This window comes from Gekko japonicus, unplaced genomic scaffold, assembly GCF_001447785.1.
Source record: "Gekko japonicus isolate JY-2015 unplaced genomic scaffold, Gekko_japonicus_V1.1 scaffold1280, whole genome shotgun sequence".
Classification (NCBI taxonomy): Eukaryota; Metazoa; Chordata; class Lepidosauria; order Squamata; family Gekkonidae; genus Gekko; species Gekko japonicus.
This window is the reverse complement of record NW_015165276.1, coordinates 275551-300103: the sequence shown is the minus strand read 5'-3', so window position 1 is coordinate 300103 and position 24553 is coordinate 275551. Positions and strand designations below refer to the sequence as shown.

General features: G+C 52.4%; 1 protein-coding gene across 1 annotated transcript in view; it reads left to right on the top strand.

The window, feature by feature from the left end:
- The window catches only part of RXRB (retinoid X receptor beta), a 28519-nt gene extending 3978 nt beyond the window's left edge, over nucleotides 1-24541 (top strand). Inside the window, exons 2-10 of the mRNA XM_015410264.1 lie at nucleotides 4947-5180; nucleotides 5302-5455; nucleotides 5674-5853; nucleotides 7531-7697; nucleotides 8035-8164; nucleotides 13219-13351; nucleotides 16624-16715; nucleotides 16911-17016; nucleotides 23971-24541. Coding sequence (XP_015265750.1) covers nucleotides 5049-5180; nucleotides 5302-5455; nucleotides 5674-5853; nucleotides 7531-7697; nucleotides 8035-8164; nucleotides 13219-13351; nucleotides 16624-16715; nucleotides 16911-17016; nucleotides 23971-24118 — 1242 coding nt within the window. The 5' untranslated portion in view covers nucleotides 4947-5048 and the 3' untranslated portion in view covers nucleotides 24119-24541. The remainder of the gene's footprint in view (nucleotides 1-4946; nucleotides 5181-5301; nucleotides 5456-5673; nucleotides 5854-7530; nucleotides 7698-8034; nucleotides 8165-13218; nucleotides 13352-16623; nucleotides 16716-16910; nucleotides 17017-23970) is intronic.
- The last annotated feature ends 12 nt before the right edge of the window (nucleotides 24542-24553 follow it).

Genomic DNA, 24553 nt, shown 5'->3' with positions numbered 1-24553 from the left:
TTCAGCCCTCGATGCCTTTCACCGAAAGTGAAAACGACAGTCCTGCGATAAGTTCCAGGGCTCGGTTGTCCTCCTTTGCATCTGGGCACGCAACATCTGGGCACGGTGTATGAGAGGCGGGCCTTCCTTTCTCGGTGGGGAGGTCTGCCGAGCCGTTTGCAGTCACGCTGCGGGTGTGATTTTTGTGTCCTGCCCCGAGAGCGTTCGGCCTCAACAGGGCTGCTGGGCTATGCAGGCTCTGGGGGAAGAAATGGAGATCTTTGTCCGTATTGTCCTCTGGCCCGTCTTTGGAAATGAGAGATGTGATTATCCTGCGTTGCGACAGGGCCCTTTGGTGCACAAGGCGGCCGTCACTTTCTCCGTTGGTGTGGTGGTGGTCAGGGAAAGGGAGGTTGGCTCTCTCCGACTCTCTGGACATCCCTTTCAGTCTCTGTGGCTGGTAGCCACTGGTGGACCTCTCCTCCACGGATCTGCCTGACCTTCTTTTGAAGCTGTCTCTGCCTGTGGCCGTCACAGCATCCTCTGGCTTCACATTCCCCATTTGGATCGCTCTCTGCGTAAAGTAGTGTTTCCCTTTTCTCCATCCTGAACCGACTGCCTGTTGGGTGCCCTCGAGTTTCTAGTCTTTTGGGAGAGGGAGAAGAAGGTCCTCTTGGTCAGCTCTCTCCACTCTGTGTGTAGCTGTGGGAAATGAGACGTTCCCGGTCTCCTCAGCCTCGCCTCGTAGAGAAGGCGCTCCAACCCCCTTCATTGCCTTGGTTGTTCTTTGTTGTACGTCTTCCTGCTGTGCGATCTCTCTTCTGAGATAGGGTGACCAGGACTGCAGTATCCTGATCGAGGCCGCCGCGCCGATGCTCCTGCTGAGCTGTGGAGTCTTGTGAGCAAAAGTTCTACTTTGTGAGCTACTGGCATTAAAGTTGTGAGCCAGCGATTTGGCCGCTGCATAAATTAGTTTGCTCTGGAGCAATGTCATCCTTCCTGAGCTAAGACAAAAATGTGTGAGCCGGAGGCTACAAAACTGTGAGCTAGCTCACACTAACTCAGCTTAGAGGGAACACTGCTCTGGAGCCGTCCTTCCTGAGCAAAGACAAAAATGTGTGCCCCGGAGGCTAAAAAACTGTGAGCTAGCTCACACTAACTCAGCTTAGAGGGAACACCGCCCCCCACCACCGATCGGTACAGGGACATGACAGCATTGGCTGTTTTATTTTCAGCCCCTTTCCTAACAATCCCCAGGATAGAGTTTGCCTCTTTCATCGCCGCTGCCACGCACTGAGTCAACATTTTGACTTCTTCATTGCGCAATCCGCCACACCCCCCAGGATCTGTCTGCTCTGCTGGTTCGGAGCCGTCAGCAGATATTTAAAGTTCAGGTTTATTTTTATTTTATTTTTGCTACGCTGAGCTTCCTTTGCCATGTTTCTGCCCATTTGCTTAATGCGGAGAAACCTCTCTGAAGCTCCTCGCCATCCACCTTGGTTTTCACCATCCTGAATACTTTGGTATCCTCCACAAACCTGGCCGTTATTTTTTTTAATTTTTATTTATTTATTTATTTATTCAATTTCTATACCGCTCCATCCCGGAGGCTCTGAGCGGTTTACATGGGCATTTTATAACTCCTAGCTAGGGCCACACAATGTATAGGGAAGATGAGTGCCTACCAGGCACCCCGCCGGCTTTTGTTATTTTTCTTCCTGCGACTTCCTCGTGGTGGGTCCTGTCTTGGCGCGGCTCCTTCTGGGGTAGTTCCACAGTTCGCGACTGTGCAACGACTGCTGCAACGACCTCCGTCCGATTGGTTCCGGCTATGCTGCGTCGCTGCGTTAACAGTGCTCGCTCCCAAGATTAGTTAAATAGCGCCGGCCCCAATCCTGATATTTGTGGGACCCCCACTGCTCGCTTGTCTCCATTGCCAGAACTGTCTCACGGATTCCCCCTCTCGCTGTCTTGTGGTTTAACACCTTCCTAAGGAGACCTATCCTCTTACCTCATGACTGCTACGTCTGCTCAGATGAGGCACTTTGTAAAATCCCCTTTTGAAAGTCCAAGTATATCGTGGCCGCTGGATTGCTCTTAGCCGCATGTTTCTTAACCTCTTTAGAAGAAGAAGAGGAGGAGAGATTGGATTTATACCCCGCCCTTCACTGGTCAAAGCAATGGTATTCCCAGTAGTCTTGTATGGCTGCGAGAGTTGGACTAGAAGGAAGGCCGAGCGCCGAAGAATAGATTCTTTTGAACTATGGTGCTGGAGAAGACTCTTGAGAGTCCCTTGGACTGCAAGAAGATCAAATCAGTCAATCCTAGAAGAAATCAACCCTGGCTGTTCCCTGGAAGGCCAGATAATGAAACTGAAGCTCAAATACTTTGGCCACCCAATGAGAAGGGAGCCCTCACTGGAGAAGAAGGCCCTGATGCTGGGAAAGATTGAAGGTCAAAGAAGACGGGGACGGCAAAGGATGAGATGGTTGGACAGTGTCATCGATGCAACGAACATGAAATTGAGCCAACTTCAGAGGACGGCGGAAGACAGGAAGGCCTGGCGGGATCTGGCCCATGGGGTCGCGAAGAGTCGGACTCGACTGTGCGACTGAACAACAACTTCACTACCCAAAGGAGTCTCAGAGCGGCTTACAAACTCAGGGTTGCCACTTTCGGGAAAGTCAGGGAAATGAGAATTGGTCAGGGAAAGTCAGGGAGATTGTGATTAAAATAGATTCAAGCCGTGGGTTTTTGACCTGCCACTGCAAGAGCCTGATTCTGTTCTTGTGGCAACTGGAATAGAGAAGGAGCAGAACACAAGTGGAACTCAATGATGCCCTTTCCCAGCTGTTGTAGACAGAACGTTTATATAATTTTTAGTGTACCTTTCAAACAATAACAAAAATGTTATGTCATTTGTTAGCATTCAGAGTTTGCTTGAATTGAAATTTGTATCTCGGTGTAATTTTTGGTGCAATTGCAAAACATGTCGCTGCAGTGAATGTTGAAAGATGCTGATGTTAAATCTCTTTGACAAATATTTTTGCAGTTGAGACTTGTGTAGTTGTAGAGTGGAGCCTTACCTTGCATTAATGCAATACGAGTCCAGTGTTCCCTCTAAGCTAAGTTAGTGTGAGCTAGCTCACAGTTTTTTAGCTTCCGGCTCACACATTCTTGTCTTAGCTCGGGAAGGATGGCTCCGGGGCAAACTAATTTACACAGTAGCCAAATAGCTCGCTCACAACTTTCATGCCAGTAGCTCACAAAGTAGAATTTTTGCTCACAACACAGCTTAGAGGGAGCATCAACCTATTTCTTTTTTAACTTGTGGTTATATTTGAATGGTGGTCAGGGAAATTGACAAATGTTGGTCAGGGAAACGAAAAATAAAATTGTAGTGGCAACCCTGAAACTCCTTTCCCTTCCCCTCCCCGCAACAGACACCCTGCAAGGTAGGTGGGGGCTGAGAGAGCTCTTGACAGAAATGGCTCTTTTTCAAGGACAGCTCTGACAGAAGCATGGCTTGCCCCAGGTCATCCAGCAGCTGCGAGTGGAGGAGGAGTGGGGGAATCAAACCCGGTTCTCCCAGATTAGAGTCCGCACACTTAACCACGACGCCAAACTGGCTCTAATAAGAAGCTTCAGCTGATTCACCTGGGTCAGAAGTTAGGCTCCGTGGCCTGCAATTCTCTGTATCTCCTCTCGACTCCTTTATAAAATTTGGGTGGACCGCAGCCACTTACTTCCCAGCCGCCTGGCACTGAGGCTGATTTTAGTGGCGAGTTACGTGGATGGTTAGTTTCAGAGGGCATCCCTGCGGGCATCCAGAACTAGCCTCGAGCAGCGTTCCCCCTACGCTGAGGTAGTGTGAGCTAGCTCAGAGTTTTTTAAGCCTCCGGCTCACACATTTTCCTCTCAGCTCAGGAAGGAGGGCTCCAGGGCAAACTGATTTATGCAGCAGCCCAATCGCTCGCTCGCCACTTTCATGCCAGTCGCTCACAAAGGAGAATTTTTGCTCACAAGACTCCACAGCTTAGAGAAGAAGAAGAGATTGGCTTTATACCCCGCCCTTCACTTGGAGTCTCAGAGGGGCTCACAAACTCCTTTCCCTCCCCCTCCCCACAACAGACACCCTGTGAGGTGGGTGGGGCTGAGAGAGCTCTTGACAGAAACTGCTCTTTTTCAATGACAGCTCTTGTCAGAACTAGTGACTGACCCAAGGTCACATCAGCAGGTGCAAGTGGAGGAGTGGGGAATCAAACCCAGTTCTCCCAGATTAGAGTCCGCAGGGAGCATTGGTCTCGAGTCCAGGAGCACCTCAGACACTCAGAAGCTGCCCCCGAAATCTGGTTGTTGTCTTAAGGTGAAAAAGTTGGTCTCTTTGGAAAAAATACACTTCCCCTCTAAGGCTGTCCAATGGTTCTGTCCAGGAGAGGGGCTCCGTCCAGTGTTCCCTCTCAGCTGAGTTAGCGTGAGCCAGCTCACAGTTTTTTAAGCCTCCGGCTCACACGTTTCTGTCTCGGCTAAGGAAGGGATGCGGCTCCGGAGCAGACTGATTTGCGCAGTGGCCCAGTCGCTCGCTCACAACGTCAATGCTAGTGGCTCGCAAAGTGGGATTTTTGCTCACAGCGTAGAGGGAGCATTTGGCCCCATCCCGTGCGAAAAGTGCTCTCGGATCTTCGGGCTTCTCGGCTGAAGAGCTGGTCCCATCCAAAGGGAGGGGGAGTTGGGAGCCGGACTCCTGCGTTCCCTTTCCTGTCTCTTCAGCCCCGGAGGGTAGCCAGGAAGCCCGCCGGTCACGTGACCCCTTGCCGCTTTTGCAAAATATCCGGAGAGGAAGCCAGAGAGTGAGCGGGGGTGGGCCTGTCTGGGGAAATGCTGACGGGGTGGGAAGGGAAACCACGGCTCTCCCGCGTTGGGGGTTGCAGCTGATCTAATCCCCGGTCTTTCTTCGCCCCCCCCAAGACTGCAGGAGCCCCGACAGTTCTTCTCTCAGCTCATCTCCTCCGCTGCTGGGCACAGGAACCTCCCCCCCGCCTGAGCCTTTGGCCCCCCTCCACCCTTCTATGATCGGCTCGGCCATGACCACCTCCCTCGGTGGGCTGGGCTCCCCGTTCCCCGTCATCAGCTCCTCGATGGGCTCCCCGGGCCTCCCCGCCACGCCCTCCATCGGTTACGGGCCCGTCAGCAGCCCCCAGGTAAGCACACACCCCACCCCTGCCAGCTGGGGGGTCGCGCTTGGGAAGGCGGTGCGGGAGGGGCTCCCCGGGTGTGCCCGTCGGGCTCCTTCACAGCTCCCCCCCTCCTCTACCTGCCCAGATCAACTCCACGGTGAACCTCTCGGGACTCCATTCGGTCAGCAGCTCGGACGACGTCAAACCCCCGCTGGGCATGAGAGTGGTGTCTGGCCACGCCCACGGCAACATGATGCCCGGCAAGCGCCTCTGTGCCATCTGTGGTGACCGGTCGTCAGGTGCGCGGGCGCGCTCGGAGCCAGGAGCCGGCGTGTCGGGGTGCTCGGGGGGGAGAGAAGTGGGGTGCAGAGTTTGGAGGGGGTGGCTAAGGGGAGGGGGAGCCCAGGGTCCTTGGAGGGGGGTGGCTGGGGTGGCCCGCCCGCAGAGGTGGGGCTGCTGTGAGCCCGGCTGCTCAGTCCCTGCCTTCCTCCCGGCCGGCCCTCCCTCGGTCCCGCAGGGAAGCACTACGGGGTGTACAGCTGCGAAGGCTGCAAGGGGTTCTTCAAGCGCACCATCCGGAAGGACCTGACCTACACCTGCCGCGACAACAAGGACTGCGTCGTGGACAAGCGCCAGCGCAACCGCTGCCAGTACTGCCGCTACCAGAAATGCCTGGCCACCGGCATGAAGCGCGAAGGTAGCGGGCGGCGGGGGTGCAGCTAGGGCTAATCCGGGGGGGGAGGCGGCTGGGGCACAGGCCACCCCGCCTGGGACTCGCAGGGGGGCGGCCAGCCTGGCTGGGGGGGCGGCAGTGTGGCTGGGGGGGCGGCCACCACACACGCTCCTCGCTGTGTCGGCAGGCTCAGCGCCTCGGAGAAGAATAAAGGTCCCTCTCTGCTGGGGCCCCTGGAGAGCAAGGGTGGGCGGCTGCTAGGCCCCGCCACTCGGAAAGGTCCCTCCTCAGGAAGCAGTGGCAGCGGTTGATCTCTGTGCTCGTCCTCCTCCCGCCGCGGAGTCCCCCGCTGGTGCTTCCCTCGGCCCCCGGGCTCGGAGGGAGCAGCAGCGGTGGGCGTTGCCTTGCTCCCCCCCGTGAGGTGGCACGGGCTGCTCTTCGTGCCCCTCTTGCCTTTGGGAGGCTGCTGCCATCCTTTGGCAAGAGGGAGAGGCGGAGAGCTGCCCGTGCAGCCTGGTTCGTCGTTGGCCTTTCTCTGGGCCATGTCCTCTGCCAGAGAGAACGAGAGTGGGGAGTGTGTCTTCATTCAGCTGGCCGCTTGGCCTCTTCGGTCCTTTCTGCACTTGGATCTCATCCTTGGTTTTGTCAGAATTCAACTCACGACACAAATACCGTACCTCGCATTTTTGCCTGGTTATAACAGCATCTGGTGGGGCGAAACCGGAATGACCCCAATGTAATGTGGAAACAAAAACTGCCCCAAGATAATTAAAGGGGTGAACTCAGGTGTAGTGTAGAATGTAAAAATACCCCGAGATAATTATAGGGGTGAGTTCGGGTATAGTGTAGAATGTAAAAATACCCTGAGATAAGTACAGGGGTGAATTCGGGTGTAGTGTAGAATGTAAAAATACCCTGAGATAAGTACGGGGGTGAAGTCGAGTATATAGAATGTAAAAATACCCCGAGATACTTACAGGGGTGAACTCGAGTGTAGTGTAGAATGTAAAAATACCCCGAGATAATTATAGGGGTGAGTTCGGGTATAGTGTAGAATGTAAAAATACCCTGAGATAATTACAGGGGTGAACTTGAGTGTACCCCAAGATAATTACAGTGGGTGAAGTCGAGTATATAGAATGTAAAAATATCCCGAGATACTTACAGGGGTGAACTCGAATGTAGTGTAGAATGTAAAAATACCCCAAGATAATTACAGGGGTGAACTCGAGTGTAGTGTAGAATGTAAAAATACCCCGAGATAATTACGGGGGTGAACTTGAGTGTAGTGTAGAATATAAAAATACCCCGAGATTATTACGGGGTGAAGTCGAAAGTAGTGTAGAATGTAAAAATACCCCGAGATAATTACAGGGGTGAACTCGCATGTAGTGTAGAATGTAAAAATACCCCGGGATAATTACAGGGGTGAACTCGCATGTAGTATAGAATGTAAAGATACCCCGAGATAATTACAGGGGTGAACTCGCGTAGTGTAGAATTTAAGTTCAGGGACAGGGTTGAACCAGGATTTAAGCTCTAGTGCGGAAAGGACCTTCGTGGGCCAGCAGTTGCCCTGTTTCTCCCATACACTTTACTCTTACTTCTTTCTGTGGGGTGGGGTGGGGGTGCCAGGCTGGGCCGCCGTCCTGTCTCTAACCGCCTCCTCTCTCCCCCCACCCACCCACCCCGTGCGCCCAGCGGTGCAAGAGGAGCGCCAGCGCGGCAAGGACAAGGAAGGGGAGGGTGACTTGCCTGGGGGCGGGGCCAACGAGGACATGCCCGTGGAGAAGATCCTGGAAGCCGAACTGGCCGTGGAGCAGAAGTCGGACCAGAGCGTCGACGGATCCGGCACGGGGGGCAGCTCGGTGAGTTGGGGGTGTGGTGCTGCGGGATCAGAACGCTCACCCCGGACCTTTGACGCCAACGAGGTAAATATCGAAAGGGGCGGCAGAAATCCTTAACGGGGGTGGGTGGGGGAGTCGCTGTGGGTCGAGGGTGCTGTGGGTGTCTCTAGCAGGGTTGGGGCAGAGGGATCCAGGCCAGCTTGCAGAGCGAACGGCTCCACGGAGCTGGGCGGTCAGCTGGCGAGGGGCTTGGGCGGGCAGAGGGAAGGGGCGGAGAGCAGCCCTGGTGCCGGGGGTTCGTGTAATTCCCGCCCGCATGCGTGCCACCCACCTGCCCGTCTGCCTCTCTTCCCTCCAGCCAAATGACCCCGTGACCAACATCTGCCAGGCGGCTGACAAGCAGCTCTTCACCTTGGTGGAGTGGGCCAAGCGCATCCCCCACTTCTCGGAGCTGCCCCTCGATGACCAGGTCATACTGCTTCGGGCGGGTGAGTCCTGGGTATGGGGGGCCGGCCCGTAGCTTCGGTGGGGCTTTGGGGGGCACTGCCCCCTTTCTTAAAGGCGTGGGCCCACAAGAATTTCTCCTGTAAATGCTTTTTGAAGTCATTTTAAAACTTTTTTTATGGCGTACGCTCCTTTAAGCAGAGTGTGGTGCTGTAGTTGACTATTTCCCGCATTGAGCAAGGGGGTTGGAGTAGGTGACCTCTAGGATCCTTTCTAACTCTGTCAAGAAACTGGTTTCCTTTAAGAGAGTTTTCCTACCTTGGTGTTAGCGTTATTGACTGTAGAAGTCACCACCATCACCTGCCGGCTTGTTCTCAGGATTGTTGCTTAGGCTGGCAGAAGTAGAGATGTGAAGGCCCGGAAAAAACCCGGAAAAATTCAGGGGGAAACCGTTTCCCCCCCGTTTTTTTCCTGAAGCCTTTTTTGTTTTTTCCCCGAAAAATTGAAAAAAGAAAAGGGGAAAAATTGATTATGGAACGTTTTATTTTAACATGAATAAAATATTTTAAGACAAGGAGTCCCGGGACTAAATAGAGGGAGAACACGGGGGCGTCCAATGAAGTTGCTGCACGTGAGATTCAGGGTGGATGAAAAGGAGCTATTCCTTTATACAACTAGCAGTTAAAATGTGGAAATCGCGGCCAGAGGAAGCAGTGATGGCCACAGGAATGGACAGCTTTAAAAGGGGATTAGACAGATTTTGGCGGAGGAGAGGTCTGTCAGTGGCTGTTAGCCCTGGTGACTGAGGGGAACCTCCACATTCAGAGGCACCGAGCCTCTGGATCCCAGAGCCAGGAGGCAACGTTAGGGGAATATCTCGGTCTCTGTGCCCTGTTGTTGGCCCTCCAGAGAAACTGATTGGTCACTGTGTGAGACAGGATGCTGATCTAGATGGGCCATTGGTCTGATCCAGCAGGGCTCTTCTGATGTTCTTATGGCGGCCTTGGGCTCTGTGCTCTGTTGTTAGTTCTCCAGAGGAACGGGCTGGCCTCTGTGTGAGACAGGATGCTGGACCAGAGTGACACTCACAAGTCTGATCCTGCAGGGGTCTTCTTATGGCCTCATAGGGAACCTCTGCGTTCAGAGCCTCTAAACCTCTGAATCCCCAGAGCCAAGAGGCAGCATCAGGGGAAGGCCTGGGCCTCTCTGCCCTGTTGTTGGCCCTCTAGAGAGAAACTGGCTGGCCCCCATGTGAGATAGGAGGCTGGATTAAATGGGTTCTCACCAGTCTGATCCAGCGGGGTCCTTCTGATGTTCTTAAGAGCCCTCATCAGAACGAGGGCTGGGGTGCCTTGTGGCGGAACTGACCTGCTCTGGCCTGTATGCCCTTTTTGGCCCTTCCCTCCTAGGTTTTTCTCAACAACTGGAGAGGCTTCCACTCTCAGATAGCCCTCCGCCACCATCTGACCTTTTGCAGGGATTTCCCACTGGGAGGGTCAGGTCTCCCAGGTTCCCTTCCAAGTTCCGAGGCCTTGCCTCTGTGTCTCCCGCTGCCCAGCACCTGGTTCGCCACAGGGGGACAGTTCACTTGCCTGGCATGTCCCTGGAGGAATAGCCACTTGCCAACTGCATGCCTTCCCCTGGCGCTCGTTTTAAAATAGTGTGTCCAAAACAGTGAAGGTCTACATGGTACAGAGAACCACTACCAGCATCAAAAGTTATAAAGTATTTATTAAATAGAAAATGTCTACATGCATACTTTTAGCACAGCACCAGATTGAGCAAGGAATTCAAAAGAAATGGATAAAATGTAAATCATAGAATCATAGAATGTTAGAGTTGGAAGGGACCTTACAGGTCATCTAGTCCAACCCCCTGCACTCTGCAGGAGCATAGCCGAACAATAGCCCTACATACCTACAACATCCCCGAAAGATGGTCGTCCAGCCTCCGCTTGAAAACGTCCAGCAAAGGAGCATCCACCACCTCCCGAGGCAGACTGTTCCACTGCTCAAGCAGTCCTTTGTGTGTGCGTGTGTACAAGCCTTATCAGATGTTAAAATACAGGTCAGGCTCTTTAGCTTAGAAGTTCTAGCTCTCTACAGAGTTTGCTTGAAGCTTTCTCCAGCTCTCCAGGCGAACGCATAGGGTGAAAATGGCTGCCTTCTCAGTGGAGAGGTCTGTCAGCTCTTGTGGATGCAGCACTCAAAAAAAGAGACCTCCTTTCCGCAGGAAGGAGTTTTTATCACTTCTCTTTTCCCCGCCCCCTGACCAGGTCACCTCAGGTCAAAAGAGGCTTTTTCTGGAGATCGCCAGGAATCTCCTTCCTGAAGACACTCTAGCATTCAACACTTCCAGATCTCTGTTCCCTGCTTGGAGGAAGGGGGAGATCTTGACCCACCCATAATCTCTCCTGCTAGCTCTGTTAGCATTTGTATGAAGGTGATCTGAGGTACATCTGGAAAGCAATTGAACCGAATACCTCCTCTTCATGCCTGTTCTCTGCCCGGAGTTCTCGCTTCAGACAGGCAGGCGGTGAGGTCCTTCTCGCAGAAGAGCTCCCTGTGTCCCAGTGAACATTTCTACCGAGAGACTTGAATTTGAAGCCCTGCCTTCAAGGTGCCCACTTGCCATGACAGGCAGCATTTGGACACTCGCGCAGGAGGGGTTTTCTGGTCCTGGGAAATAATTGTTTTGAGTCTCTCTTTTTTTTAAAATTACTTTTATTTTATAACGACAACAAACAAGCAAAGAAAAACCAAGACAAAACACATCTACAACACAAACGTAAAATAGGAGAATCTAACCATTAAGTATCGCTTAAATGTTCCCCTCTAATCACAAATACGTTTCTACACCTTAAACTGTTGATTTAAAAGTTCTGCACTTATTTCTATCAATGTCCTTATTATGCCCTTTATACTTTCTACTTCGGTTGTATGCAGGATTCATTTAACACATTCTTCAATCCGCCTGTAAAATCTTGACCATGTATTTTGAAAATTTTCCCTCTTTTTGTCCTTTCAGAAGTGAAGTCAGTTTGTCCATCTCTGCCGTTTCCAATAGTTTATTGATCGTTTCTTCTTTCGATGGTGTCTCTTTTCTTTTCCAGTATTTAGCATGTAATATTCTAGCAGTTGTAACAACATGTATACTCAGAGAAGAATCCTGCTTTCTACAATGTTCTTTTCTTTTTTGTTTAATCTATTTATTGGGTTTTCAATATGCTACCCACCATTTATAAATAACTATTTAGATATACAAACATATAGACAACACCCTCCTTCATAAAGTACCTATAAACATTAAATACACCAAAAATTCATTCCTTTTTCATACACCAAGAATCTTCAAAATCCTTTAAACTAATTTTCTATAACTCAATTTTAAACCCTATTTAGAATTTTTCTCCCTATATTTACCACAAGCTTCACTTATTCCCAGAAATACAACCCACCAACATAAATAGCTAAATCACTAAACATACAAACTGTCCATATCATAATACAACCTATGCCATAAATTCGTTTTTAGCAAAAATCCACACAACAAATCAAACTAGTTACCTAAAAGCCTATTTAAACCCCATTCATAATTTCCCTTCCCGTACATACATACAAGAAAAAACAAGACATAATTACTTTTCAGCTTGTATCAAAATCCGACCATCTACAATTTTCTTGAACAGTGTTTTGAGTCTTCACGTATCTTTGGGCCCGGGAAGCAGTGTGTGTGTGGGGTGAGAAGTGTTTACCCTGCACTTTGCCTTGAGCATTTTTGCCCAGCTTTCTAGAGGTGAGGGACACCAGTGTGTGCGTGCGTGTGGGGGGGTTTAGCCACTCTGGGCTGTGGAGACGGCTGCCCCTTTGCCCCCGCCCCTGTGCCCTGCGTGTCTTCCTGCAGTCGGGCGGCAGAGAAACGGGCCCTGTTTGTTTATTTTATTTTTGGTCAGATGTGTACCCCGCCCTCCCTGCAGAGCAGGCTCAGGGCGGCCTCTGAGTCACATAAATACGTAATGAAACATGCATCATTAAAACACAACAGTTAAAAATAACGCAACACAAAGCGCTGGCAGCGATTAAAGATCCAGTTAGATGGAATGCCTTCAAGTGGCTTTCCGACAGTACTAGATGTTCTTCTGCTCGCCGGCTCTCCTGGCAGTGGCTCGATGGTAAAATTATGGGCCGGGCGCCACAGTGGCGGCCAGTGTTCCCTCTAAGCTGAGTTAGTGTGAGCCAGCTCACAGTTTTTTAGCCTCTGGCTCACAGGTTTTTGTCTTAGCTCAGGAAGGAGGGCTCCAGAGCAAACTAATTTATGCAGCAGCCAAATCTCTCACTCACAACTTTAATGCTGGTAGCTCACAAAGTAGAATTTTTGCTCACAGGACTCCACAGCTTAGAGGGAACATTGGTGGCGGCGGCCCCTAATTGTATGCCTGGTGGAAGAGAAGAACAAGAAGAGGAGATTGGATTTATACCCCGCCCTTCACTTGGAGTCTCAGAGCGACTTACAAACTCCTTTCCCTTCCCCTCCCCACAACAGACACCCTGTGAGGTGGGTGGGGCTGAGAGAGCTCTGACACAAATGGCTCTTTCAGGAACAGCTGTGCCAGAGCTTGTGACTGACCCAAGGTCACATCAGCAGGTGCAAGTGGAGGAGTGGGGAAGTCAAACCCAGTTCTCCCAGATTAGAGTCCGCACACTTAACCACTATACCAAACTGGCTCTGTCTTGCAGCCCCTGCGGAACTGTGAGAGGTCCCGCGGGGCCCTGATCTCCTCCGGGAGCTCGTTCCTCCAGGTAGGGGCCACCACCGAGAAGGCCCCGGCCCTGGTAGTAGCTAGCCTGGCCTCCCTCAGGCCAGGGAGGGTCAGCCGGGTTTGAGACCCAGACCGTAGTGCCCTCTGGGGTATATGCAGGGAAAGGAGGTCCCGTAGGTATGTTGGACCCCGGCCAGATAGGGCTTTAAAGGTAAGAACCAGCACCTTGAAGCGGATTCGGTACGCTATTGCGGGAGAAGCCCCCTTGGGGTTGTGCGGACGGGACGGCCCCTGCTCTCGGACTCACTCGGCGGCTTCTCTCTCTCTCTCTCTCTGCAGGTTGGAACGAACTGCTGATCGCCTCCTTCTCCCACCGCTCCATCTCGGTGAAGGACGGGATCTTGCTGGCCACGGGGCTCCACGTCCATCGCAACAGTGCCCACAGTGCCGGCGTGGGCGCCATCTTTGACAGGTGCCGGAACAGGGAAGAGAGCCGATGGGGGGGGGGGAAGAGGGCCGAGGGGGAATCCGGCCGGGGAGCACTGAGAGCCAGATTGTCTCCTCCCCGGCCACTGGGCCCTTCCCCCGTTGTTTCCCTGGGCTAGGAGCAGTGTTCCCTCTAAGCCGAGTCAGTGCGAGGCGGCTCACAGTTCTTTAGCCTCCGGCTCACACATTTTCATCTTCGCTCAGGAAGGGTGGCTCCAGAGCAGACTGATTTATGCAGTGGCCAAATCGCCCGCTCACAACTGTAATGCCGACAGCTCACCAAGTAGGATTTTTGCTCACAGGACTCCACAGCTTAGAGCAGGGGTGTCAGACATGCGGCCCAGGGGCCGGATTAGGCCCCCGGATTGGGCTTCCATCAGGCCCGCGGTGGAACTGGCCCATCTCCCGCTTCCAGTTCTGCTGCTGCTGCTGCATCATAGCTTGCTTCGCCAGACTCTCTCAATCGCTCCGCCGTTTCATGTTTTAATGTGGGTCCTAGACTCAGAACTCTGAGCCTGAGATTTCCGTGGTGAATGTCAATCAATCAAAAGCACAGAGCTAATGTTTTAAGCATGTTTTTATTTTAAGTTAAAAAAAATCTTTGTGTTTGTGTCCTTTATAAAGTTTATCTCTCCGCTACCTGGCTTTACATTTTATGGCCTGGCCCAGCAAGGTCTCATTTGTGTCAGATCCGGCCCTCAGAACAAATGAGTTCCACCCCCTGACTTAGAGGGAGCATTGGTTAGGAGACAGGTGCGTCCGAGGCCCTTAGAAGAAGAGATTGGATTCATGCCCTGCCCTTCACTCAGAGTCTCAGAGCGGCTTACAATCTCCTTTCCCTTCCCCTCCCCACAACAGACACCCTGTGAGGTCGGCGGGGCTGAGAGAGCTCTCTCGAGGACTGTCCTAGAGAGAACTGCTCTGAAAGAACCTGTGACTGACCCAAGGTCGCCCAGCTGGCTGCATGTGGAGGAGTGGGGAATCAAACCCAGTTCTTCTCCGGATTGGAGTCCGTTGCTCTTAACCACGACACCAAACAGGCCACATCAGAGATTGCTCCGGAGTGGCATCATGCTGGGGTGAAGAGCATGCCACAGTGCCGTGGGGTGTGTCGGCTGCAGAGGGAGGGGAGAGCCGTGAAGCTGTCCGTGGCTCTCTCCCCGCTCCGTTCTTGAGACCCCCGACTCAACGTTCCGTGCCGCACCTCCCTTGGGGCAAGGCCAGGAGGCGCCGGCCCCCAGAACCCTTCCAGAAATCCTTCCCTCTTTCTCCCTCTGCATCTGAGAGTGCTGGGGCCCTCGCTGGCCGCTCGCTTTCCTAGAAGCACAGAAAGAGCCACGGTCCGGCAGCCAACGCTTGCACGGTGCGGGTGCGAAACACGTGCCTGAAGGCCAAAGGTTGGCTCCTGGATTGGAAAAGCCAGGGGAGGTGGGGAAGGGAGTAAAGTGGGGAGGGAGCTGGTTGATCCGCTCGCCTGCCCCCCGCTGCCAATACACGCAGACATGGCCAGGAGCCCCGTCTCAGGGTCCTTAGTCAGGGCACACCACACAAGGCTTCTTCAGGAGATCAGTGTCCAGTACTAAAGATCTCAGGATGCCTTAACAGAAGCATCATGTCCAGATCACGGGAGGTGGTCATTCCACTCTGTTCTGCACTGGTCAGGCCTCACCTGGAGTCCTGTGTCCAGTTTTGGGCACCACATTTGAGGAAGGATGTTGACAAGCGCGAGCGTGTCCAGAAGAGGGCAACCAGGATGGTGAGAGGGTTGGAATCCAAGTCTTAGGAGGAAAGGCTGAAAGAGTTGGGTCTGTTTAGCCTGGGAAAGAGAAGGCTTAGAGGGGACAGGATTGCAGTCTTCAAGTATCTGAAGGGCTGTCACGTAGAAGACGGAGCAGATCTATTCTCTCTGGCTCCGGATTCCAAGACTAGATCTACTGGGTGGAAATTACAAGGGAGTCGTTACCGGCTAAATATCAGGAGAAACTTCCTGACTGTAAGAGTGGTTGAGCAGTGGAACAGACTGCCTCGGGAGGTGGTGGATGCGCCTTCGTTGGGCGTTTTCAAGCGGAGGCTCGATGACCATCTTTCGGGTATATTGTAGGTATGTAGGGCTATCTCTGAAGCTATGCTTCTGCAGAGTGCAGGGGGTTGGACTAGATGACCGGCAAGGTCCCTTCCAACTCTAACATTCTATGAAAAACATGTATACAGTTTGTGTCAGGAATAACAAACAATATAATGGCCCCTAATAGTGCAATCAACCCCCCCCCACCGTGAGCTGAAGCCAATGGATATGATTCACATGCACAGGCTGAAGCTAGCAAGCAAGCGGGCAAAGAGTAAAAGCCGTTCTCTTTCCCAGACGAGTTAATTGCAGCTGGGAACATCAACAAGGCCAAGCCAGAGACAGCACAAAGAAGCTGGACAGGGATGAGCTGGGAACGAGGAGGAGGTGCACCCCCCCACACACACATTCCAGGTCTATGATGGGGCTACCTGACACCCCTCTGCTTCCAATAGCTGACGCCCATGCTCCCTCTAAGCTGCCGGGCCTTGTGAGCAAAAATCCTACCTTGTGAGCTACCGGCATTAAAGTTGTGAGCGAGTGATTTGGCTGCTGTCTAAATGAATTTGCTCTGGAGCCCTCCTTCCTGAGCGAAGGCAAGAATGTGTGAGCCAGAGGCTAAAAACCTGTGAGCTGCCTCACACTCACTCAGCTTAGAGGGGCCACTGCTCTGGAGCCCTCCTTCCTGAGCGAAGGCAGAAAGGTGTGAGCCAGAGGCTAAAAAACTGTGAGCTGCCTCACACTTGCTCAGCTTAGAGGGAACACTGCTCTGGAGCTCTCCTTCCTGAGCGAAGGCAAAAAGGTGTGAGCCGGAGGCTAAAAACCTGTGAGCTGCCTCACACTCGCTCAGCTTAGAGGGAACACTGCTCTGGAGCCCTCCTTCCTGGGCGGAGACAAAGATGCGTGGGCTGGGGGCTAAAAACCTGTGAGCTGCCTCACACTGACTCAGCTTAGAGGGAACACTGCTCTGGAGCCCTCCTTCCTGGGCGGAGACAAAGATGCGTGGGCTGGGGGCTAAAAACCTGTGAGCTGCCTCACACTCCCTCAGCTTAGAGGGAACACTGCTCTGGAGCCCTCCTTCCTGAGCGAAGGCAAGAATGTGTGAGCCGGAGGCTAGAAAACGGTGAGCTGGCTCACGCTGCCTCAGCTTAGAGGGGACACTGGCTGACACCCGCCCCGGGTCTCCTCTGCAGGGTGTTGACAGAGCTGGTGTCGAAGATGCGGGACATGCGGATGGACAAGACAGAACTGGGCTGCCTCCGCGCCATCATCCTCTTCAACCCAGGTGAGGGAGGGAGGGAGGGGCTGCGGGAGAGGGTCCCTGCCCGGGTGGGTGTGTGTGACTCTTTTCTTCCCTGCGGAGGACAGTGTCTCGCAGTCGGCAGCTTTCTGGCCTTCCACAGGCGGGTGGGGAGGAGGGAGTCCGTCCCGCCTGGCCTTTCCCACCCATCCAGCTCGCCTCTCCTCTCCTCCCGCCCAGATGCCAAAGGGCTCTCGAACCCCGGAGACGTGGAGCTCCTGCGGGAGAAGGTATACGCCTCACTCGAGTCCTACTGCAAACAGAAGTACCCGGAACAGCAGGGCAGGTATGGATCCCGGGGCGGGGGGTGGGTGGCAAGCAAGAGCGGGGGGGGAGATTGCGGCGGGGCAGGGGGCTTAAATCCATTGGTCAGGGCTCAGTGGCCGAGCCTGCCCCCCTTTGCACATGGAAGTTCCCCAGCATCCTCCCCATTCAGGAGGCTCTCAGGGGCTGGGCTTGGAGAGGTGTTGTCAGCCAAAGCAGAGAGAGGGTAACTCAGAATAATCTAAGGAAATAGAGGAATAAATATAAATCTTGCATGACCTGGTGTGGTGGTGAAATGCCCGGTCTCTAATCTGGGAGAACCGGGTTTGATTCCCTACTCCTCCACTTGCACCTGGCTGGATGGCCTTGGGTCTGTCACAAGTTCTCTCAGAGCTGTCCTTGAAAAAGAGCAGTTTCTGTCACAGCTCTCTCAGCCACACCTACCTCACAGGGTGTCTGTTGTGGGGAGGGGAAGGGGAAGGAGTTTGTAAGCCACTCTGAGACTCCTTTGGGTAGTGAAGGGCAAGGGGTATAAATCCAATCTCCTCTTCTTCTTCTTCTTCTTGACATCAAATAAGGCTCCAAATATTTCTCAAATATACAAAATGCAAGGAATACAAAAAAAATACAATAGATAGGCTGGGGATTTAAAGCAATATCTGTAACATTTTCTATTTAACACTTATTTATTTTATTTTTTCGCATTTCCCGCCCATCCCATAAGCGGGTTCAGGGCGGGTTACAGCATTCTAATAAATACAATAAAATTTGAAACACATTAAAACGTATAAGACCTCTATCGATTATGGGTAGAATTGCAGCCATTAAAATGAATATACTACAGAGATTTCTATTTTTGGCGCAAAAATTTCCTATTCTAAAGAACCAGAAAGTTTTTAAGGAACTAGATAAAATTACCAAAAAATTTGTATGGCACCCCAAAAAAGCTAGAATAAGATGGAAGATCCTACAGGATAGGAAAGAAAAAGGGGGTATGGCACCCCAAAAAAGCCAGAATAAGATGGAAGATCCTACAGGATAGGAAAGAAAAAGGGGGTATGAGCGTACCAAATTGGCTTTTGTATTATAAAGCGGCCACCCTAGTATGGATAAAGATTGGCTTATGTTAGATAACAAAAGAACCTTGAAAGGCACTATCTAGCCACGGGATGGCACGCGTATGTATGGTAGGTAAAGACAAAATACATTCTAACTTTAATAGGCACGTGATAAGAGGATCATTAAACAAAGTATGGAATGAGATTAAACTGAGATTTTATAGAAAAACCCCGAGATGGGTGTCTCCAATAGAGGCGTTTATAAAACCTTCACTTACCTCCCAGAATATAAAAGGAACATATGAGGCCTTATTAGAAAAAGATAATAAATTAAAAGCGGAAAATAAATTGATTCGAGAAAATAACCTATCCTGGTGGGAGCACGTAGTATTACGAGATAGATACAGCAAAGATCTGGAAAGAGGGTTTGACCATGATAAAAATGAATTAGATAAAATTTGGTTGTCCTCGAATGACAAACTAATTCAGAAGTTGTATGGGTTTTTGTTGGATGATTTCGAAATAGATGAGAATATCAAAGAAGTTATGATATCTTGGATGAAAGTTCTGGGGAAAACCTTAGAGGAAAATCAGTGGTCGAAAATATGGAAATCAGTTAAATATATGAGAGCGGTTGCATATAAAGAGAATGTCTATAAAATGTTCCACAGATGGTATTGGTCCCCCGATAAATTAGCTAAATGTTATAGTAATGTAACCAATATATGCTGGAAATGTAAATCTAATGTGGGGACCTTTTATCACATGTGGTGGAAATGTAAAAAGATTCAAAAATATTGGGGTATGATGAACAAAGCTATACATGAAATCTTAGAATTGAACATAGATTTGAGACCAGAAATATTGTTGCTAAATATTGTCCCAGATGGATATAACCTCAAAGATGTATATCTTATAGTTTATATACTAACAGCAGCCAGAATGTTGTTGGCAGGGTACTGGAAACTAGAAGAAATACCCACTAAACTAGACCTAAGTTTAAAACTGTTAGAACTAGCACAAATGGACGATCTGAGTATAAAATTACAGGGGGAAAATAATACGGTACATAGTAATAGATGGAATAGGGTGTATGCATGGATAAATAAGTTGATGAATTGAAGAACTCTGAAAACTCTGTAATCTTTCAAGTTATTTTGTTTAATGAAAAATAAAATAAAAGTTAAAAAAAAACACGTATAAGACCAGTAGTCATGCTTGCCATACAGAGAATCCAGCCCAATGATGTAACTGGGTATGGCCAGTTATCAGTAGATGAAGAGAAGAAGAAGAGATTGGATTTATACCCCATGGCCCTTCACTACCCAAGGGAGTCTCAGAGCGGCTTCCAAACTCCTTTCCCTTCCCCTCCACACAACAGACAGACACCCTGTGAGGCAGGTGGGGCTGAGAGAGCTCTTGACAGAAACAGCTCTTTTTCAAGAACAGCTCTTGCCCAAGGGCATCCACCAGCTGCAAGTGGAGGAGTGGGGAATCAAACCCGGTTCTCCCAGATTAGAGTCTGCGCACTCAACCACGACACCAAACTGGCTAGATGGGAGATTGCAACCCGGGGGGGGGGCATATGTGGACGCCCACTGCCTTGGCCAAAGGCCTGGTGGAAGAGCTCCGTCTTGCAGGCCCTGCGGAATGGCATCCGATCCCGCAGGGCCCTGATCTCCATAGGGAGCCTTTTCCACCAGGTGGGGGCCAGGGCGGAGGAAGCCCTGGTTGAGGCGAGGCGGACGTCCCTTGGGCCAGGGATTGCCAGGAGATGTTGGCTCTCAGAGCGTAAAGCTTTCCGAGGCGTATACGGGAAGAGGCGGTAGCAAAAGAAAGACGTTGCAAATCCCAGTTTCAGTGGACTGAAAGACATGGTCTCCAAATGTCCGTAAAGCAAGTGCACCCCCTTCTTGAGACTTGAGATAAACGATGTAAAAGTACGCCGCAGTCAGCGAGTAGATCCTGTCCTGGGTGCGGGGCCAGGGACCGGCCAGCTTGTCGACCGTCACGTCACCTCTCGAAAGCGTAGACCCCAAGGGGGAAACCTACTCTTCCATCCCACCACCCTTGGAAGGCGGGAAGTGCCGGGGAGAGTTCTGCAGGCCTGTGAGGCTCCAGGAGGGAAGAGGGTACAGGAGGGGGGTAGTGCGGAGAGGAACAGAAACCTTCTGCCACCCCAGACAAACAATGCAGAAGAGGATTCCTCTTCGGCCATGCCCACAGCTGTACTCAGTTGCCCCACTGTTATGAGATCGGTGGTGCGGGTAGCCGCGGTACATTGGGGAGTGTGATACCTTGCGAGAGTGGGGCGTGTGTGGATTTCGTGCGCACCCATCAGACCGTTGCAGGAAAAGGGGTAGACCGTAAAGACTTCAATCTGTACGTTTTGATCAAGCTTCTGCAGCTCAATGTGTTTATTAAAAAAAAAATTGTATCCCACCGTTCTTGGTGGTTCAAGGCAGTGACTGTGTCTCTAAAAATCTCAAAAAGGTAGGAACACCAGAAGGAGCCCTGCTGGATCAGACCAGTGAGGGTCCATCTAGTCCAGCCTCTTGTCTCGCACAGGGGCCAGCCAGTTCCTCTGGAGATCCAACGGCAGGGAACAGAGGCCGAGGCCTTCCCCTGAGGAGAACATCAGAAGAGCCCTGCTGGATCTGACCAGTGAGGGTCCATCTAGTCCAGCCTCTTGTCTCGCACAGGGGCCAGCCAGTTCCTCTGGAGATCCAACGGCAGGGAACAGAGGCCGAGGCCTTCCCCTGAGGAGAACATCAGAAGAGCCCTGCTGGATCTGACCAGTGAGGGTCCATCTAGTCCAGCCTCTTGTCTCGCACAGGGGCCAGCCAGTTCCTCTGGAGATCCAACGGCAGGGAACAGAGGCCGAGGCCTTCCCCTGAGGAGAACATCAGAAGAGCCCTGCTGGATCTGACCAGTGAGGGTCCATCTAGTCCAGCCTCTTGTCTCGCACAGGGGCCAGCCAGTTCCTCTGGAGATCCAACGGCAGGGAACAGAGGCCGAGGCCTTCCCCTGAGGAGAACATCAGAAGAGCCCTGCTGGATCTGACCAGTGAGGGTCCATCTAGTCCAGCCTCTTGTCTCGCACAGGGGCCAGCCAGTTCCTCTGGAGATCCAACGGCAGGGAACAGAGGCCGAGGCCTTCCCCTGAGGAGAACATCAGAAGAGCCCTGCTGGATCTGACCAGTGAGGGTCCCTCTAGTCCCGCCTCCGGTCTCACACAGGGGCCAACCAGTTCCTCTGGAGATCCAACGGCAGGGAACAGAGGCCGAGGCCTTCCACAATGTTGCCTCCTGGCTCTGGGATTTAGAGGTTGACTGCCTCTGAACATGGAGGTTTCCTACAAGAACATCAAAGAGCCCTGCTGGATCTGACCAGTGAGGGTCCCTCTAGTCCCGCCTCCGGTCTCACACAGGGGCCAACCAGTTCCTCTGGAGATCCAACGGCAGGGAACAGAGGCCGAGGCCTTCCCCTGGTGCTGCCTCCTGGCTCCATGACTGAGAGGTTGACTGCCTTCTGAACATGGAGGTTCCCTTTAGACACCATGGCCAGTAGCTGTTGGTAGACTTTATCCTCCATGACTCTGTCTATTCCCCTTGTGAAGTGATTATTCCCGTGGCCATGACTAAATCCTCTGGCAGCTCTATTTCTATGGATGCAGCCACATATATGTGGCCGTGCAGCAAGTTGGGGGAAAGGGAGGAACGAGGGCAGAGCAGGGGCTTGTGGGAAATCGGTCTCAGGGAACACAAGAAGGGGATGTGGGGGGGAGCAGTGTTCCCTCTCTGACGAGTGAGTGTGAGCTAGCTCCACAGATGTTTGGCCTCCGGCTCGCTCGCAACTTGAATGCCAGCAGCTCACAAAGTAGAATTTTTGCTCACAAGACTCCACAGCTCAGAGGGAACGCTGGCAGGGAGCTATTCTGGGAGTGGCCGCAGCTCAGCGAGTAGATCCTGTCCTGGGTGCGGGGCCAGGGACCGGCCAGCTTGTCGTCCGTCACGTCACCTCTCATGGTGTGCTGCCAATGCATTTGATCGCATTGTGGCGGGGCTATTTGTGCCGGCGCAAATAGCCACGCCTCCCCCCCTCCTCTCAACAATTACAACTAGCCAAAAAGCTGAAGAACGTGTAATGGAGAATGATGTATACAAAGCCGCCACAAGGAAAAAGTACAAAATGTAAACCGTGGAGAACGGGTCTGTGCCATGTGCAAAATGCGGCAGCCAGGCTGCTGATGGGTCTCTCTGTTCGAGACCACATCCAGCCTGTGCTGAAGGCCCTGCACTGGCTGCCAATAGCATACCGGATCCGTTTCAAGGTGCTGGTTGTGACCTTCAGAGCCGTATATGGCCGGGGGCCTGCCTACCTGAGGGACCGCCTTTCCCCACACGTGCCCCAGAGAGCACTGCAATCAGGCTCACAGAACCGCCTGACTCTTCCGGGCCCGGGAAACGTCAAGTTGGCTGCTTCTAGAGCCGGGGCCTTTTCAGTGGCGGCTCCACACCGGTGGAATGAGCTCCCGGATAACATCAGGGCCCTGCGGGACCTCCTGCAGTTCCGCAGGGCCTGCAAAACGGAGCTCTTCCACCAGGCTTTCGATTAGGAGCCGTCCCAATGAGTGGGCCACCGGCGAATGCGCCACCGGCGAATGCGCCACCGGAATACACCTCGGCCCGCATGAAACATCGGTTGGTTATTGCCTCTGTTTGTACATTGTATGCCGCCATCATCGTCAGTACTGTTCAACTGCTTTGGCAGTTGTATCTATGCTCGATTGTATTTTAATGTATTTATTGTTTTAGTGTTTTTAACGTCGTTAGCCGCCTTGAGCCAGTTCTGTGACAAGGCGGGATACAAATTGAAATAATTAAATAAACAAAATAAATACAATGGAGAACTGCTAGATAATTTGACGTTGTGTCCGGATGTTTGAGAACAGCATTTCGAAGTTCATCCTTCATCGGGGCGTTCCCTTGTCAGCCGCTGTGGTTTTTGCACCCGTACCGACACGCATCGGGCACAGCCTGTGAACAGTTCGATACAGAATCGGACGCCAGTCTCCCACATGTAAAAGGTAAAGTTTCCCTTGCTCGAAAGCCAGTCGAATCCGACTCTAGGGTTGCGGTGCTCATCTCCGTTTCCAAGCCGGAGAGCCAGCGCTGTCCGAAGACGTTTCCGTGGTTATGTGGCTGGCATGACTAAACACCAAGGCGCATGGAACGCTGTGACCTTCCCACCGAAGTGGTCCCTATTTATCTACTTGCAATTTCTTGCTTGCGAACTGCTAGGTTGGCAGGAGCTGGAACTAGAGACGGGAGCTCACTCCGTCATGCGGCACACTCGGGTCTCGAACTGCTGAACTAATGACCTTCCACAGCCTGCAGTTCAGCGTCTTAACCACTTGAGCCACCGCACATGTAGTCGGCTTCAATAGCTTCAGACTCGCAGCGGGACCGGCAGCTTCGTATACATCATTCCCTATGACACATTCTTCAGCTTTCGGGCCAGTTGTAGTCAATATTCCCTCTAAGCTGTTGAGCCTTGTGAGCAAAAATTCTACTTTGTGAGCTGCTGGCATTAAAACTGAGCGAGAAATTTGGCAACCGTATAAATTAGTTTGCTCTGGAGCTGTTCTTCCTGAGCTAAGACAAAAATGTGTGAGCCGGAGGCTTAGAAAACTGAGCTGGCTCACACTGACTCAGCTTAGAGGGAACACTGGTTGTCGTCGCCGAGAGTCTGTTTTACGACACTCGTTTCTTGTCTTCTGTTACCATCACGCCGCTGGGAGGGGGCACTGGAGCTGAGCCAGGGAGGCAGGCCCGGACTGGGGACCTGCGGGGCCTTCTGTGTGTGGGGCCCTTCTCACCCCTCCCTCTCTCCCTCCCTCCCTCCCTCCGCCGGCAGGTTTGCCAAGCTGCTCCTGCGTCTGCCGGCGCTGCGTTCCATCGGGCTGAAGTGCCTGGAGCACCTCTTCTTCTTCAAGCTCATCGGGGACACCCCTATCGACACCTTCCTCATGGAGATGCTGGAGGCCCCCCACCAGCTGTCTTGACCCCACCACCACGACCACCACGCCAGAGAGTCAGCCGGGAGGGGGGGACCCCCCGCAGGAACACGAGCCCTGGATCCGCACCCTCGGGACCGCCCCCCTTCTTCGACGCAGCCGACGCACACACACCCCTCAGACGTCCTGCTTCCCGGCCCCCCGCCCTGGCCAGACCCTTCAGAAGAGATATGGGGGCGGGGGGCAGAAGTTTCCTCGGACAGCAGGGCTTTTGCAGCGCGGGAAGGCAGGAGCCCCCTCTTCTCGGCTCGCGTGGAACATTTTTTTTTGGGGGGGGGAGTCTTATCTGGATTGTCTTTGCCCCCAAAGCGCACCCCGAGTGCGAGGGTTCGATCGGAGGAGGAAGAGGCTGCCCCGTGTGTGGGGGGGGTTGGGGGGAGGCTGCCCGCTCACACTCCGCCCGCCACCCATGCTCAGAAATCA